This window comes from Talpa occidentalis, unplaced genomic scaffold, assembly GCF_014898055.3.
Source record: "Talpa occidentalis isolate TD23 unplaced genomic scaffold, MPIMG_talOcc4v2.1, whole genome shotgun sequence".
In the NCBI taxonomy this organism is placed as follows: domain Eukaryota; kingdom Metazoa; phylum Chordata; class Mammalia; order Eulipotyphla; family Talpidae; genus Talpa; species Talpa occidentalis.
Genome location: NW_026555331.1, coordinates 142,994,544 through 143,013,000, shown reverse-complemented (window position 1 = coordinate 143,013,000; position 18,457 = coordinate 142,994,544). Strand labels below are relative to the sequence as shown.

At 48.4% G+C, this 18,457-nt stretch overlaps 1 protein-coding gene across 2 annotated transcripts; it reads left to right on the top strand.

The window, feature by feature from the left end:
* The first annotated feature begins 7,040 nt into the window (after positions 1-7,040).
* Positions 7,041-18,457, top strand: LOC119247380 (stimulated by retinoic acid gene 8 protein homolog). Of its 2 annotated transcripts, none has more exons than XM_054692695.1 (4): positions 7,041-7,163; positions 13,861-14,058; positions 17,742-17,817; positions 18,348-18,457. In XM_054692695.1, exons 2-4 carry the CDS (start codon positions 13,867-13,869, stop codon positions 18,434-18,436), a joined length of 357 nt encoding a protein of 118 aa, XP_054548670.1. In that variant the 5' UTR covers positions 7,041-7,163; positions 13,861-13,866; the 3' UTR covers positions 18,437-18,457. The 2 variants fall into 2 exon arrangements, with proteins under 2 accessions (XP_054548670.1, XP_054548669.1); XM_054692694.1 differs by lacking the exon at positions 7,041-7,163 and adding an exon at positions 8,654-8,805.

Below are 18,457 nucleotides of genomic sequence, written 5' to 3'. Positions count from 1 at the left end.
ATCTTATCAGAAAGTCTCTCTTATGGCCCATACAAAATAGCAGTACCCTCATCTTTAGCATTCTTATACCCCTTGCCCTGCTATGACTTTCTCCATAGTTTTTATCACCATCTGACAAACTGGATATTTTACTCATTTAATTATCTGTCTTTTCCCCTCCTCACTAAATTAGAAGCTGCAGGAAAGCAGGATATTTTAGGTTGTTTGCTGCTGAATCCCCAGATCCTAAAGCAGTATCTAACTATAGTGGATGCTCAGTAAATATTTATTGAATGCCTAAATGAGGATAATTTCAGTGAAGATCCAGCCACTTTGAAGAACAGTTCTCTTAGAGGGAATATAAACTGTTGGATCACTCATATGTGTAGGCTTTGTGGGTGTCTGACCAGCATCCTGTCCAAAGCATTCCTTTCCCCCCATCTTCCCTGCAGACCTTTTTACTCACTCTTTAGAGATAACTGAGTTGTCTTTACATAACCAGAGAAAGTACTAGATTTTCCAGCTCTCATTCACTAGATCTGATTAGTTGTCCCGGTTAATTAATCTGTTACTGCTCATGTTCTGGTGCCTGCTACGAAAGTAGCAGGTAATATAGTTCATTTAAAAAAGCGCAGTGAGGGGGGCCTCCCTGGTGGCGCAGCGGTTGAGCGCTGGGTTGCGAAGCTGCCCGCGGCCTCTGCGGCGCCAGTTCGATCCCCAGCTGCTCCCCGGCCCCTGGAGGAGGGTCCCACATGGCGCCCAATGTCTCCAATGCCTACCGTAGTCCACTGGAAGTAGGTGCTTAATAACTGTCTGTTGAAACAGTGAGCAAGTGCATGAAGTCCTCACGATGGTACTACCTGGAATTCCAAGAACAGCACATCCATCTTTATTAGTTTTAGCCAGGAAATCTTTTCTTACCATGGGCAGTGCCATAAGGATGTCTGCACACATCTGAAAACTAGAAGTGGCCCTCCATAACTCAGCCAGCCAATCCTCCACCTTGTTTTAGAAGACATGTTAGTATTTAGTTCTCTGAAAATCAATGACATACAAGTTAAAATAAACACTCTTTTGCCTTTCACTTTTGCATTTTTTTAAAAAAAATCTATTGCCCATTATTGATAAATGTAAAATGAAATGAACATTCTCATAATGTTCCAGAATGAACTTCTTTTCTAGAGATGAATTTATAATTGATCAGTCCCCCCAAAATGTTGACTCTTGAATTCAATGATTTGACTTCTAAAATTTCCCTTCAAGAAATATAAAAATAACAAGATTCACATAATAGTGCACATTAATTGAAAGTTATAAGTAATTAAAGGCTATGGTGAGGTATCCTTCCGAGAACTTGGGAATAAAGAAACTGCCATTTCCTACTGAGCACTAAACAGCAAAATCAACTCAACATGGATCAGAAACCTAGGATGCAAAATCAATGGAAAGAGAGAAAAGCTACTAGATTCTCCAGACTTGACTGAGGGCATCAACTCACAAAATAAATGCTGTCAATGAGAAGAGGTATTCAACACAGACACACAACAGTCCAGAGTATCTGTAGGCAGAGCCCATGAACGTGCTCAAGTGCACTTCAGTTGGCAGATGTCCTGTAATCTGTCCTCTGTCAAGTCCATTCTCAAGAGCAGAAGGGAGAGTGAGACCATCCCAATATTGTGCCACTAGAGAGACCTCGTTTCCCTTTTCCTGGCTCCAAGTTCACCATGGGGCCATCTGGTTCCCCTAACACTTGACTACATGAAGAGTTCCCTTTCTCCTAAAAGGGAATTTCCAAGTATGACTGCCTTCCAAAATGTCATTTATGCCAATGCTACCACAAGCACTTCCATCTGGGAGACAGAGGAAAGAATGGCACGCCCTGAGGTCCCTGTGCACTGGAACTAGTATGAATCAGCCTTGCACAGCCTGCTTACGCCTGGGCACTGCAAAGGACCAGCTCCAGCTCATCAGTTTCTCACACCAGCTCCACCTGGAGGAGTCCGTAAGGATCTTCACAGGGAAAGAGAAATCTGAAGCAACAAAATGTTCATCATTAGGCCTAAATAATGGTATGCCAAACCATGTGATATTAAATGGTCATTAAAAATCTGGGATTTTCCCAAATATTTAATCACTAGAGAAATGAATCCTGTATGTGTTTAAAATATATGATTTAGGGCCTCCCCTGGTGGTGCTGGCAGTTGAGCACCGCACTGTGAAGCTGTCCGCAGCCCTGTAGCGCCGGTTCGATCCCAGCCAGCCAGCGAGGGTACCACATAGCAAAGCAGACCTCTCCTATCTCGCCCGCTGCTCCCCTCAGCAGTGTATTTTGGTCATTCTGCCTGTTCTATTCCCCGCTCTGTCTTTGGTGAATCCTCTCACCCTCCTGCACATCTGGCCTGTATCCTGGTTCTTGTATAAATAAAATAAATCTTAAACACACACACACACACACACACACACACACAAATATTTACAACTATTAGCTGGCTTTTGGTAGTAGGGGTGTTGGATTTGGAGGATAATTTCTGACATTGTCTTGTTTTTAGTAACTTTCAAATCTCTTACTATGGACACAATATTATTTTATGAACATAATGAGTATCTTGAAACAGCATTTGTCGTAACAACCATATCTTAGTGTCAACTCACACAAAGGATTTATCAGCTAACCCCCCAAAACTTAACTATAAACTACTGCTAAATTAGGAATTTATAGAACCCTGCATTTGTAGAAGGTTATAGAATTCTGTGTTTATACAAGCCAATCCTGTGTTTATATAAGTCAGTTTTGGAAACCAAATAGAGGACCTCATACATGAACTCTGGCAAGTTGCATTTTGCTTAGATCAGAAGGGCTCCTTCCAGGTCTTGAGATCCATGGATCTCATACCTGTGTAAGGTTCCTGCTGAGAACCAAGGTCTGTCTGTTTAGAGCTGACAGCACCCAAGACTGAAACCATGAACCACCTTCTCTCACACCACTGTGATCATATCCCTTGAGGCATGCTCAAATTAGTGTGAGAACATGCGTTTCCTCCACCCTTCCTTCCACCTTAGAAGACAGCAGAGTACTCCCTTGCTCAGGAAAGTAAATCTCCAATAATGGCATTAGACAGACAGTAGTGGGAATCCATAGTTTATGAGTCTATAAAATCATTCACTTTCACTGCTGGAACAAAGTTTCCTTGGTTAATAAGTAATACCACCTTGGCAAACATCAGTGCAGAACAGCATAGGGGAATACCGTCTCTGCTGTCACACTTCCTAAAAATCGACTCCTTTCCTCCAGCAAGTTGGCTTCCACCTTCTGCAACATCTGGGACTCCTCCTATCACCCCTTCCACCCTCCTGCCCCTCCTCTCTGCCCCACCCCCACCCCTTGGCTTGTCTGCCTTGACCCATCCTGATGTAAATCCTTCCTCTTTCAACACATCATTCTCTTCCTCTGAGTTTCATTTCATTCACGTCCTACTGACCTTCTCTGTAAGAAATATTAAAAGAAGTCTTTCAAGATGAAATGAAAGGACACAGAGCATAACTTATAGACACAAAGAAATAAAAAGCACTAGTAAAGGTAAGTAACTACGTAGACAAATACAAAACACAGTATAAAGGTATTTTTCTTTGTAACTCTTTTCTTCTCATTTAAAAAAGACAAGTGTCAGCACAATAATTATAGACCTGTGTCAAAGTGCCTTAAAGATGCCATTTACATGACAATAGTAGCAAAAGGAATGGGAAGAAACAGTCCTGTATTGGAAGAAGTTTTCCAATGCTAGTTAAGTTATATTATTGCAACTGAGAATTCACAAATTCTTCCTAATTGCAGATGAATCATTTTCCCGGATAGACCACATATCAGTCCACAAATCCTTAATCCATCTCAAAAGAATTAAAATCCACTATATTCCAAAAATGAGTGAAATCTTTACAATATTTTTCTTTCTCCTGGTTTATTTCTCTTAGCATAACCCCCTCAAATTCCATTCATGTTGGATGGTGCTGGAAGGGATCATGCTCAGCAAAATAAGCCAGAAAGAAAAAGAAAAATACCGGATGGTCTCACTCATAGCAGGAATCTAGAAAACTTAAATAAGGGACCAGGAAAAAGAATAACTATAAGAAAGTAAAAATCAAAATCAACAAACAACTGTGAACCAGAGACACTCTATGGGGGGGGGGGGCGGGGAAAGGAGGGATTGGGGTCAAAATAAGGGGGTTGCAATTGTATGGGGAATATAAAAATAAAATTAAAATTAAAAAAATAATAAAAATTAAAATCTATGTTAAATACTATGCTACAAATGAAAGCACTAGCATAATTGTGAAAAATTGAAAATATATATATATATATATATATATATATTAGTCAACCATAAACAAATTGAAACTTGCACTAGTTAAACTATGAGATGCCTACAAAGGAGATGGAAAAAAAAACAAAATAAAATTTGAGGACGAGTTCTACAATGGTAAGAAAATATAAAACTTTTGAATAAATCAGAAAGAGATGAGTTTTGAAAAAAAAATTCCATGTTGTTGTAAATGGCAAGATTTCGTCTTTTCTTTTTATAACTGTATATATACCACATCTTCTTTATCCATTCACCTGTTGTTTCCTTATCTTAACTATTGTGAAAGTGCTGTAACAAACATAGGGGTACCTGTATCTTTTCGAATTAGTGTTTTTTCAAATTCTTCAAGTAAATACCCAGAAATGGGATTACTGGCTCACATGGTAGTTTTTTTTTTTTTGGTAGAGGCATTTTTTTTATTATTATTTATTTGTTTGTTTGTTTTGTTTATACATGCACTGTGTACAGTCAGAAGTGCGGGAGGGTGAGAGAATTCACCAGAGCCAGAGCGGGGAGCAGAACAGGCAGAAGGACGAAGTACACTGCTGAGGGGAGCAGCAGGCGGCAGGAGAGGTCTGCGCGCCATGTGGGACCCTCTTCCGGTGGCCGGGGAGCAGCCAGGGATCAAACCGGCACCACAGAGGCCACGGGCAGCTTCGCAACCCAGCGCTCAACCACTGCACCACCGGGGAGGCCCTCATATGGTAGTTTTATTTGTATTTTTTGAGAAACATCATACTAGTTTCCTTAGTGGCTGCACCAATTTACATTCCCATTTCCTCGTGGGTAAATGCCCAGCCAAACAGGATTGGCCCAAAGCAAGGCCCAATAGCCTGCCTCACATCTAAGGCACCCTCTGGGCAGGGACCCATAGAAAAGGGTCAGAAACAGCCAGACAAGTCTGGGAGGAAAAGAGCAAAATCCAAATCAAGATAAAAGCTGCCATTGTGTGGGCCTTCCCTGTTGGCGCAGTGGTTGAGTGCTGGGCTGCGAGGCTGCCCACAGCCTCTGCACTGCCGGTTCATTCCCTGGCCACTGGCGAGGGTCCCACAAAAAAAAAAAAAAAAAAGAAGCTGCCATTGTGAACCTCCCCACGGGTCTCTCACCCACATCTGTTTCAACCAGGCCAGGACCAAGAAGCAAGCGTGGCTTCTTCACGTGTCTCTACTACATGTGCCTCCTCCAGGTCTCCTCCTTGCTCCCCATCCTGCTTCCTTCCTTCCCCATTCTCCTCTCCAGCTTCTTCTCCTCCCTGCTCAGCTCCACCCTCCCTTGGGTGGGGCAAGTAACCTGGAAACTCCCCTTTTCCTGGGGACCACCTTGTTACAAAAACAGGGAAGGGAAGAACATGAGGGAATGCGGTGATGGTTCGAGGGTCATATGGTGGCGGGAGAACTATGGGAATTACAATGATGTAAGAAAAAAATTGATAAATTAATAAAAATAAATAAAATGATATTAAAAAAAAGATTTTTCCCTTCACCTTTGCCTAAGAGGCTTATAGTTTCAAGTCTCAGCTTTCTTCATCAACATGTGTATAGCTCTCTCTGCATTTCAAAGCACTTTCTGTTTTAAAACCTTAAAACAGAAGCCCCAGAAGAAAGTCTCTTGGTTAATACTAAGTCATGATGCTGGGCCCTGAGCCCTTTGGAGTTTAACTCCGGAGGTTAGAGGAGGGTGGGCACACTCTCCCTGGGACATGACCTTGGGGGTCATGCATCTGCCCTCCTCTAGCAGAAAGTGGCCAGTCCTACTGTCCCTGCAGTGCCACCTCCCCATAACGGAACTTGCCTTATTATAGCTGATCCTTGAAGCCAAAGCTGCTGCTGTGCAGAGCAGATGTCAGGGACTGACAAGCAAAGCTTCAGGGTTTGTCTGAAACTCTTGTTGGCAGAAATGCCCAGGAGCCCCTAATGGGAGTGGGAGCGTGCCCTTCCGCTGACCTCCACCTTCCCACTGCTCCCTCAGAGCCACTGTCCACAGACCTTCAGTTCAAACCTGAAGGTCTTGTTCTGAAACTTATAAAATCATGCAAATGTCTCTTTAGCCCAAGGCAGTTGGTATTCATTGAATTAAACGTCATCCAAGAAGGCACCAAGGGCAGAGGGCCAGAGAGAAACTTAGGTACTTAGATGTAAGCAACTCACTGCCCCTCCCTGAATCTGGCTTCCCCCTCCATAAAATAAAAATAAAACTCTTTATAAGGTTGTCCATGAGGATTAGAACACAGTAGATATTCAATACACAATCCATCTCTCATTTTGTTTGAAAGATAGAAAGATAATAGCATTGAGGCCCCTGCCCTTGATCACAAGCAGTACAGAAACCAACAATGGAGAATGTTCCTTGGACCATACACTCTGGGCTGAGGGGCACGGAACGGGGTCACCATGCTGGGTTGGCATTAACGTAGGTATCTTATGTAGCTTCGTGCTTTCTGCTGCTGAGCTGCGTAGGGGAAGTGGGTGCTTTCAAACTGGTAAAGAGAGGGAAGTATTTTAGTTTAGGGTCTATGCTACTCTGAGGGGGTATTTCAAGACAGAATCCATGCTATTCTGAGGGACATATTTCAAGGAAGGATCTGTGTACTGTGGTGGAGCATTTCAGGCCAGCATCTGTGTTACTAGGAAGGAGGGGCCAGGGTCAGAAGGTGAGGTATTGTGTGCATGCTGTGGGGAGAATTCTGACTGTATCCAAAGTTGGTAATAGGCCACTAGGAGGTGCAGTGGGCTCTTGAGCAGAGCCTTCCACCTCACAGGGGTGGAGAAGGATCACTGAGGTGGATAGGAGATCTTCATTTTCAATACAGAAATCTGGCTGCCTCAGGTAAGGAAGCATCTTAGTAAGAGCCCCCCACTACTGCTCCCAGGACTGCATTTCTTCTTCATCTGCTCCCCAATGAAGCATTCAGGAAGGCAGATCTATGAGTGTGTGGTGGTGGAGAGGAAGAGGGGGTCTAGATGAAAGCCTAAGGCAGACTTGTTTCAGAATTTGTCGGCAGCCTCTCTGTGGGCAGGAGAAGCTCTCCAAGTCAGGCACACAGACTCCTGGGTGCCCTCTCTCCAATGGGTCCCTTGGGGCTGGTGCTGGGAGCCGAGGAGCAGAGCCAGGGGAGAGCAGGAGGGTGGGAGAGTCATGGCGGTGAGGGGAAAAAATTCCCTCAGAGATTGAGGTCAACGGCTGCCTGAGAGGCAGAAGGGACAGGTTCTCAACTTGGACAGAATTTGGGGTTGAAATGGTCATCTAACATGTTTCTGGAAGGGAGAAGGAGAATGGACTCTTTTGGGTGCTTTCTCTGTGACGGTTACTTTACACATAAAACCTTGTTGAATTTAATGTCCCACCAAAACTCTTTTCAAGCAAATCTGTCACTCAGCAAAGCTGAATTCCAGGAGTGTCCACCATATGCCCCTTTGGGCACGGTTTAGTGGGCCTGCCTCATGGAGCCCACGGTCACTGCAAGTGAATCCAAATCCAGACCCCACCACAGGCTGAGCCTGTGGCCTCTGTTTCACCCCTGACCTGGGGTGAAGTTGCTAGCTCAGGTCAAAGAGAGGTCAGCACCCCCCCAAGGGCTGCTGCTCCTTCTCAAAGCTGGAGTGGAAGCTTGATCATCAGGAAATATTTAGGGGTGGAGGGGCTCAAGTGAAAGAGGCCTAAAGACAAGAGTCTATCTGAATTTGAGGGATAAAAAGGGTTTCACTCCCAAAGCTGAAAGAATATCATTTCCCAACTATCTCAGAGTAAACAATTTTTCTTTTTTTCTTCACGTTTTAAGGGGAGCACTCACAGCTGTCCTCTGAGCAGCCCCTCATGTGCCTCTTCTCCCATTTCCTCAATCCTGGTTTAAAATACCCTTCTCCTGTCCCATCTTCGATGAGACTCGATTTCCTGATGTCCACATTTTTTCGTCTTTCCTCTTGAGACATGGAGCCTGTGCTCTGGACTCTATCTGAGGGGTCGTCTCTACGCCTCAGGAGAACCCTAGAAGGCAGGCATTGTTGTCCCCTTTAGAGGGATGAAGGTACCTGGCCTAGATGTCAGGTGAGGGGCACCAGTCAGAGGACATCCATTTAGCCTCTGAGGGCACACACAGGCCACCTGAGGTGACACGGGTTACCCTCCATGACCCTTCAAGGAGCCAGCCTATGAGGTGAGAAGGTCAGCCCTGCCCTTTTCTCCTATCTCCTGCCTTCTGTTTGTGCCCTTCTGCCTTCAGACATGTTACTTTGTTTCTCCCACTGCCCCACTCTCATTGGCCGGTGGAGGTGGCTCCCCACTGGCTTGGGGTACAGGGGCACACTGTGATTGGTCCTTACCCTGTGTGGTAGTCTGTCTTCTGGCCCTTGACAGCCTCACTCTGACTGGTGCCCTAGGCAGGTGACTCTGTCACCAGTCACCACCCTCTGGGCTGCCTGGTGTCCAGGGAGTAAGGACGTCTGTGCCCAGGGCCCACCTTCCTTCGTATGTGAGTACTCGCTAGATTAAACACAGAAAGATGCTCTTGGCCTTCTGGGAGACTATGTGCACACAGGTGTTCATGTACATATAGGTGTTTATGTGCAGGTGAGCGGATTCAAGCCCTATATCCGAATAGGTAAACATTTAGGTCTATGGCAAGCCTTTAATATGAGTATTTGTATGTATTACCGTGACCACCTACATACTTCTAGGAATGATTTTGGATATTTAATATATATATATATATATATATCATCTGATAAGCCCAGGGGACCACAGAAGCTGCCTGCCCCTTCCAGGACGTGACCCAGTGTGTCGTGTGCATTTGCCTAGGGTGTGCCGATCAGAATGGGTGACATGCAAATGCTTTGTGGAACAAGCCTTTAAAATGATTGAAAATTTCTCAGGCTCGAAGAGGGTGAGGTCGTATTTTTATTGAGTCTAGGGAGTGTTTTTAAATGTCAGCTCTAAGCAAGGATGATGTGATGTTTTCATGAGGTATTTGGTAGGGAAAACGCTGTGCTTTATGAACAAGAAGTAATTCAATGAGGCGTGACAGTATGAATCTTCACAAAATGCCTTTTTCAAAGAACGCCTGAGAAGCTCTTCTCACTCCCCTAAACGGAAGGTTTTGCTCAGCAAGTTGAGCTGATGAATGGATTTGAGCGTAGGGACAAGTTTTTAAAAGGGAAAATATGTCAAACTAGTGTCATTCTTAGCATTATTCCGGTCCCCAGTTTCCACAGAATGACCTGTGGCAGTGACCTGACAGAGGGCAAAAAATTCAAATTTTAATCTACTTACAGACTTCTTCACCCCCTTTATCAAGGAAAGAAAGTACAGCCTCAGCAAAGACGTCACATGGCCGGTTACCATAGAGCTAAGGCCGCCACCCAGGTTCCAGCCAATCTGCAATCTGGGTGTCCCAGTTCACTCCGGCGATGGGGTAGTCCTCTCACCCCAGATCCTTAGCACTGGCTTCCTCCCACCCACCATGTCTGCACTGAATTTCCTCACTTCTCATAAGCTTCAGAGCTTCAGACGCTCTAACCTTCCCAACCCTCCAAACATGCCCAGGCTCCTGAGTCAAGTGAGGCTCTGCAGGGCAAACCCCGGGCAATTGGCCAGCATCACCTGGGAGAGCTTTTACAAGTGCATCAAATGTGTACCTGGCCCTGTGACTCTTTCCAAGAACAGAATCCATGAGGTGGCAAAAGCTTCCGACGCAGATGGAACTGGCTGCTATTCTTTCACCCCAGGCTTCTGCTCATCCCCATGCCTGGAAGATCTTGTCTTAATTAACTGTCCAAGCACGAGGAGGCTTAGCAGTTTCAGTCCAGGGGAAGCAGGCAGGGAAGGGAGTGTGGATTCATCCCACGCACCAGGACGCTGGGACCCAAGGATCCTGACCAAGGAACTTAGTGATTTGTTGGCAAAACAAGATTAAGTTAGAAGCCATGTGGATGGGGACCTGGAAACTTCTTAGAGGATGGGGACTTGAACAGGGAACTGAGGGACAACTTGACTCTACAGATCGATGAGGGTGGGAGTGGGGAGCGGAGAGGGGGTTAGCATTCTGGGTGGGAGGAAAAGCAGCGAGCCTGGGCAGGAGAGCAAAGTGTCTTTTGTTAGTGTAGGAAAGAGAAATGTGAGGTGCTGACAAGACCGTCCAAATGCAGTGTTCAGCCCCCGGGCCTCTCCCAGAGGGGGTCTCAGCCTATGCTCTCCACACAGCTCCAGTTCCTTATACTTTTGGAAAGTTTTCTGCACAAGCTTTGTACTTGCATAGGGTTTTTAGGGGAAAAAAGTTTTTTCTTTCTGTTTTTGTTTTGCTTTTAAATGAAAGGTCACTTCTTGATCTCGTTTTTGTATAGATCCCCATTCCTTGGGAGAATGCCAACCCGGGAAGGTGGAAGGAGAGTCCCGTGCTCCCTCCCTTCCCCTATCCAAGCCTGGGCGGTGGCACTTGTCCTGGCTGAGCCATGCCCTCACGGGGATCACAGGGCCCGGCAGGACAGGTCTCACAGTCATTGCCACCAAAAGCTTGGCCTAAAAATAGCCCTGTCAGGGTCACGTGCAGGTCAATACAGGGAGCTAGAGAAGATGCCTTCGGGGAATCAGCAAGTTATTCCCAGTGGCAAGTAGGATGTAGCACTTATGGGTAGGGTATTTATTTTTTATTATTTTTTAAAGATTGTATTGATTTTTGCGTAAGAGAATTGGGGTACAGGCCAGATGCACAGGGGGGTGAGAGGATTCACCAGAGACAGAGCAGGGAGCAGAACAGGCAGACTGACTGAAATACACTGCTGAGGGGAGCAGCGGGCAAGTCAGGAGAGGTCTGCTGCGCCACGTGGGTAGCTCCCTGCCTGGGGCTCGAACTCAGGCCTTCGTGGCAGGCCACTAGGGAGGCCCTATGTGTAGGAGATTTAAAACTTGCATGAGGTCAAACCAAGTTCAACATCTCTGTGGCTTGATTCTCCCCTTAAAGCAGAGTGGAAAGTTTCTCCCATTGTCTCCCAGCTCCTGACAGAGGGGGTCGCCAAATGGGGTGAAGTGGAGGTCACAGTTCCAAGCAGCCGGCGGGATTGCCATGGCTCTGCCTTTACCCCTAACAACTGCAGTCAGGGCCGCCCCCTATAGGCAAGGCAAAGGCCTGCACCCTTATCCGTGTGTCCAGCTGCACAGCCATCCAGACATTCCAGGAGTGTGTTGGGGCAGAAGCCTGGAAGGAAACGGGATAGTGGGTGTTGGCACTGGGAGAGCTCCAGGTTCCCCACTAGCCTAAAGGCCTTTGGTAGAGTATTCCTAGACTGCTAGAGGTTTCAGATCGTGGTATACTCACCTCTGTTCACATGTTGACATGCCCTGGTGTCCAGGCACATTCATTTCTCTTTAAACAAGAAAACCTGTGTTCTTGGGTTCAAAAGGCTTTCCTCTCCCCCGAGGCAGCTCAAAACTTTCACTGGTTCCCATGGAAGATTTGTTGGCATCTGGAAATTGCAGACTATAAAGGTGTGACAGCTGATGTAACCGAGGCCTGGGCTGGAAGGGCTGCGGCAGATTGCACACTGACCTCCCCACCCGGGTGCTGTAGCTCCTGCTAATAAATGTTGACTCCCTGACAGGGGTCAATGAGCCACGTGTGTTTTCCTGCCACCATTCTGAGAGCTAACCCAAGGAAAGAAGACGCTGGTGAAGAGCTTATCCTTGGTGGGAGATTTGCTTTCTGACCTCAAAAGGTCAGAAGTCCCACATCACTGTCTCTGTGGCCATTCTCTCCCTAAAATGAAGTGCTGCACCTCCCCCTGCTGTGCTGGTCCGCGGCAAGGAAGTTTTCTTCTGCCTCCTCCCTTGCTCTTCTCTCAAAGGAGAAGAGCCATGGCTATTTGAGAATTCTATGGGGATGTAGACCCAGGTAGAGTCTCAGAATCACCCAGGAATATGCTGCCCACCAGCTGCCCGGGGCCACCCCAGTGAGCCCAGATCCAGGGGTTTCAAGGCAGGTGCATCTTCCCAGCCTCCCCAGCAGATGCTGACCCAGGCCATGCCTTGTCCCTGTGCCCAGGACTGAATTAGAGGAAAGTGGGGTCGCAGAGACCCCCTCATTCCAAATCACTCAAAGCCCCAGCAGTGAGTGCCAGCTGGGACACAGAGGTGATGGAGACAGTCCCTCTGTTGACAGAGGCAGTAGAGCAGAGACGGGAACGTTTTCTCTGGGTGGTGGGTGAGCATCCAACCTCCGTCCATGGTTCAAGCAAGAAGAGACCCTGGACCCCGTTTCTGGTTAAAAGGGCTACTTCTAAGTCCCAGAATCTCTTCTAAGGAAGAGGCTTATGTCACTCCAGTGACATGTACCATCTTTAGAGCCCTCTAGAAGCAAGACCAGACATACCCAATTCCACGTCTCATGGACACGTGACTTTTCACTTTCACAGGGAGAAGAGTTCATTCTCCCATTTGCTGTTCCAAGTGTGATAAATAGATATACAGGGAAGTTAGCAAATGTAGAGTGTACACGCTGGATTTTTTATCCTATGTCTAGACTCCAGTCATCACTATGCAGCCCAAACAGCAGTGCATTCTTTCTTTTACTCTTTTTTTAAGATTTATTTATTTATGCACACAAGAACTGGGGTACAGGCCAGAGATGCATGGGGGTGAGAGGATTCACCAGAGACAGAGTAGGGAACAGAGCAGGCAGACCCGGGCCTCCCTGGTGGCGCAAGGGATTAAGCACTGCACTATGAAGCAATATGTAGCCACTGCAGCATGAGTTTGATCCCTGGCCAGCCAGGGAGAAACCCACATGGTGCAGCAGACCTCTCTTGTCTCACCTGCTGCTCCTCTCAGCAGTGTATTTCATTCAGTCTGCCTGTTCTGGTCCCCGCTCTGTCTCTGGTGAGTCCTCTTACATCCCGCATCTCTGGCCTGTACCCCAGCTCTTGTATGCATAAATAAATAAATCTTTAAAAAAAAAAAAAAAAAAGAACAGGCAGATTGACTGAAATACACTGCTGAGGGGAGCAGTGGGCGAGACAGGAGAGGTCTGCTGCGCCATGTGGGTTGCTCCCTGGCCAGCCAGGATCGAACTCGTGCTGCAGAGGCTGCGTATTGCTTCATAGCGCGGTGCTTAGCCCCTTGTGCCACCAGGGAGGCCCCCCAAAGAGCAGCGCATTCTTAAGACAGGAAAGAAGGCCAAGAACAACACACCCCTCATCAGTTTTTAATAGTAAGGAATGAGGTCCTGGGGTGTGGTTTACTCTCCTTGGTCACAGCAATCAGTGACCAAATGTCTGCGGAGTACCTGTAATGTTCTGGAAACTTCCTGGTATAAGACAGCAGCAGCCCTCCACTTAAGTCAAGAGTCAGTGGCTTGTGTTTTTAGGAGAGGAGCTGACATAATAGATGTTGTGTCATCAGTTACTGACTCTGAATCTCGATGATATTCATCGATTTGAGACATTTTACTTGGGAGTCAATCCCCTTTTCTGCTTGTCTTCCTTAATACTACATCTTCATCATTTTGAGCCTCCTCCCCAAACCTAATCTTATGTTGCAGCTACCAATGGCGACGGCTGAAGAAGGCAGTAACCCCCGGGGCAGAGCAACGGCCCGGCCGCAGGTACAGCTGCAGGAGCTCGAGCCCCGAGTGGCCCGCAGACGCCTGTCCCAGGCCCGCCACCGGGCCACCCTGGCTGGGCTCTTCTCCAAGCTCAGGGAGACCGTCTACTCCCAGTCTGAACTCACAGCCTCAAAGGTAGGATCCAGTGGGGACAGGCCTGGAGCTGTCACCCCGACCAGTGCCACCCCCAAGGGCTGCAGCCGAGGTGGGGTCAGCCCTCAGCTGTGGATGCTTCACGGTGCTTTCTGCTGCCACTCGTGGGTGAAGCCTGAGAGCCGGGCCTGACCCACCTGCTGCCTGGTCAGAAGGGAAACATCGGGCCTGAGAGACCCGGTTAACCAGTGGCGTCTGTGCCTCACCTTGTCGTGGGCCTAGGTGAGCCTCCAGCTGCTCCCAGGCCCCTCATCCCCCCATACAGCATATACACACCCACACCCACAGCCGGGCACACTGTCAGCCTGGGGCGCAGCCAGGCCTTGGCCCTAAGCAAGTGGCCTTATCTTTCCCTGCTCTTAATCTCACCTCTTTGGTCTACACGGCTGTCTTTATTGCTGACCAGGGTCTCTGGCAGTGCCTCAGGGAAGGCTTGGGTGGTAGTACAAAGGGAGGAAGCATTGCAGGAAGTAGGAGAAGATTGGTCCCTGAGTTGCTGGCAGGAACTAAATTGGAGGTAGCCCCAGTTTCTGGCTCCAGCTTCGCTCTCTTCCCACCATCCTTTCTACACCGGAGGCTCCGGCTCACGCGAGGCCCTTCCTGCATGGGGCCCTTCAGCAGGGTGGCTCATTGCAAGGATGATGTGCTTCCTGCTTACGGGCTGGTGCAGGATCCTGGTCGAGGGCGGGGGCAGGGGTGGGAGAGCTCCGTGGTGGGTCAGGGTCTTCGTGGCCCTTAGGGGAAGGCGCCCCCTGAACAGCCCATGCAGGTTCCAAGTAGGACCACATTTGTGTTTAACTGAAGAGTCTTAATGGAGACCCTCCTGCCCTTGCAGAGGGTGAGGTGGAAAGTGGGGGGTGAGAGGGGAGGGATGTGCTGCTCTTCCTTTCTCTGTTGAGGCTGGATGCTGAGCCAGCTCCAGGGGCTCAGAACTAAGGGCTCGGGTCTGCGGGGTGGGGAACATCCTATATCTTGACCTCACAGCAAAGAACCTGGACATAGCTCTGCCATGTCCCCTGGAGGGGGCAGATGTCTCCTGTGGGTGTGATAAAACCCCAGAGGCCCTGTCAGTGGCCAAAGTAGTGTGCCCAGCAGCAAGTCCACCAGCAACGGCATTCAGGGCCGCCAGTGGGAAGTGGGAGGAAATGGAGAGGAAAATCATTTGCACCCCCGAAAATCTGTACCTCCATAGGTCATGGTGGAGAGCCCGGCTGTTATCTGGCCGTGGTTCCTGTGAGGCCAGTTAGCTGCTAAGCTTCAGTTAACACCGCGACTACCCGGGGACAGATGGGTCCTCCGAGGCCTGATGGGGAGGTTAATATGATAATTGCATGAAAAGCTGTAGCTCTGTCATAAGGGGTTCAAATGTTAGTATCGTTTCCCAAGGTGTGACCTCGCTTGCTCTTTTCATATCACCCACATTTTACTGATGAGGAAACCCGAGGCTGCAGAAAGTTAATTTGCCTGGAATGGCACAGCCCGGGGACAGTCTAGAAACCAGGTCAGCTCCATTTTCTCCTCTCTCTGCCTGAGGGACAACCCTGAATTCTGCATTTGTAGCACCCATGAAGAAAAGATTTTTTTTCCCCAGCGTGTCGGTGTAGCAAGGTCACGTTGGTTTCCGAGGACTGAATGCCAGAAGCTGGTAACTTCAAACACCAGAAATGTATCGTCTCACAGTTTTGGAGGCTGGAAGTCCCACGTCAAGGGGTCCAGGGGGCCATGACTCTTATTCCTTTTTAAGCTTCTAGCATTTTCCAGCAAAGCTTGGCATTCCATGGCTCACAGATGCTGTTCCTCCTGCCCTGTGTCTTCACATCACCTTCCCAGTGTGGGTCGGCTCTACATCCAAATGTCCTCTGTTTACAAGGACACCAGTCACATTGGGTTAGGGCTTTGCTGGCCTCATTTTAACTTGACCACCTCTCTAAAGTCCTGGTTTACAAATTAGTCCCCATTCACGGTTCTGGAATTAGGACTTCAACAAGTCTATTTGAGGGAACACAATTCTACCCAGAACAGAGGTGCTGAGGATGTCAGCCTGTCAAAAACATTCTAGAAACAGAGTTTCAAGGAATGGTGCCTGGCTTCCTGGCCCTGCCTGCTAACTGATGTGAGTGCGGTGTGGGCCTGCTGAGCCGGCGCCGGTAAACAGCCCTGGACCACACCCTGACCAGAAACAAGTGGCCCTGGCAACAGAGGAGGCATCGGAGTCCTTGCTGGCCCAGCAGAGTGACCATGAGCCCCAGGACTGGGGGCGCTGGGGCAGCAGACTGCGTGGGACGTCAAGTGAACCAGATGTGGAGTCTGCAATCACCTGTATTCTCACGTTGCTGTCCTCTGGGTCAGGAGAGTGCTTGCTTCTAGCTCCCTTCAAACCTCCATTTTGTTCACTAGGCAGAATCCGCTTGAATCTGGAAGGATGACCCCCGGCCGCCTGCAGGCGTCAGCATCCCCTCCCGCCACCCAACCTGTGTGAGGCCTGCGTGCCCAGCCTCTGCCCTTGCTCCTGCAGCTTGAGAGTCTGTGTGCACTTTGGAGCTCAGCTCGACTTGCTCCGCTCAGTTGCCCTGTTCTAGTGTCTTCTCCAGCCCTCCATTTGGAATCACTCCCTCCTCCCAGGCGTTTCCACGGCCCTTTGCTTCTAGCCCTTTGTGGCACTTACTTGATTCCAGCTGGTGTTACAAGCAGTGGCTGCCGTGCTTGTCATCCCTGCTAGCACATCCACTAACCTGGACGCAGGGCAGTCTTATTGACCCATGAGCCCGGGGCTTAGAGACAGGCCTGATGTGTGGCTGGCACTCCTGATGGGGCCGGTGGGCAGCACACAAACAGAATGAATAGGCTCTCAGAATAGGCTGAACACCTCTATCAGGGGCCAGTTCTAAACAGGTGGGGATGTGGTTTGTGTGCTGGGTTTTTGGTTTGTTCCTCTATTTAGGAGTGAGATAGCCATGTTGTTGAGCAAGCTGGGCCTTGGTTTTCTGAGTCAGCATGCTATTTCTTGAAGGCCATACCTGGTCCATAGCTGCTAAGGGGGCTGACCCCCCTCTCAGACCTTGGTTTTTGAATAATCTTGCAGTTTCTCATTTTTGAATAATCTTGCAGTTACCATTTTGACTGTGGTGATATTTTATACAGGAGAGAAGGAAGGGGGGGCAGGGGGGGCGGGAGGGTCACAGAGGGAGGAGAAGGGAGGATGAGAGGAAGAAAAGGAGAAAGAAAGGCAGGAGGTAGGAGGCGACCTGTGAGTCTTGCGGGACAGGATATTTAGAGTTCCAAGCTGAGGCCAAGATTTTAGCTCTTCTGGTGTGTATGCACCTAGCAAATAAAAATATCCTGTTAGAATAGCACATTTACTGGGGTGATGGGCAAATATTCATTCTCAGAGCCTTCTGTCACCATTAACCCTACCTTCAAGTGGTGTAAAGACTTATTTGCCTTCTTTCAGCTTAATTATCTCCCAAAGCTTTAGGATTTTGGCAAGCACAGTTTCCAGGATTCAGAGGAAAATGTCTTGCCTTCTTGGCATCAGAACGAGCTTCTTGTTCTTTTTACCAACAAGGTCAGAGACTTGCCTTGTGCAGGGAGGGTCCTCTGGGGTCCACAAACCAGCCCCTGCAGTGGAAGGCCAGCATGTCAGCATTGTCTGTCTCTGTTCTCAGTGGCAGGTTTTAAATAAGGCGAAGACTCATATTCAGGACCTGGAACACACTTTGGACAGTCTGCTGAAGCTGAAAGGTAATAGGTCCCTACCTGCCACCAGGGGGCGCTAGTTTACCTGTCTGTTGAAAACCCATTGGGTTAAACCTAGCGAGGTGACATGTATTGAGGTCCTACTGTGTGCCAGGTGCTGTGCTTGGTCCGGGGGTGTGATGAGATTCACATCCAGCCCTCCAGGAGCTTGCAGCCTGGAAGGACAGGCAGTCATCTGTCTGTTGAGATGTTGGGGTTCTGGGGAAGCTTCCTGATCTCATCTTGCGAGCCAGAGAAGAACCGTACTGGCGCCCGTCGGACTCAACAGCAAAGAGCAGAATCCGGCTCCCTCCTTGGTACCCAGAAAGATGGCTGGAACGGAATTTGGGTTTAATAAGTGATACTTCTGATATCTTGATGGAGAAGAGCCGGTTCAAGAAGCCCTTTTCTCTGGCCTAGTGCTCTCCCTGGCATCTAGAAGAAGAGGAGGCAGCTAGCTCTGAATGTGGGTGGGCTCGGGGGTCACCAGACCACTCTCTTACCCCTTGTGATCCTGACCTTCCAATCCCCAATAGAAGCCTTCTTCCTGGAGGATGGGAACGCAAACAGCCTAGAAGAGGTCAAGGAAGAATATGCCAGAATGTACTATCAAAATCACAGGTAAGGCACACAAGCACCAGGAGAA

Excerpts from the sequence above, each read along its gene's own strand:
- LOC119247380 (XM_054692695.1), top strand. The coding sequence starts at position 13,867 with ATGGCGACGGCTGAAGAAGGCAGTAACCCCCGGGGCAGAGCAACGGCC. Across the intron at positions 14,059-17,741 it reads CTGAACTCACAGCCTCAAAG|TGGCAGGTTTTAAATAAGGC; the intron begins GTAGGATCCAGT and ends CTCTGTTCTCAG. Across the intron at positions 17,818-18,347 it reads CAGTCTGCTGAAGCTGAAAG|AAGCCTTCTTCCTGGAGGAT; the intron begins GTAATAGGTCCC and ends AATCCCCAATAG.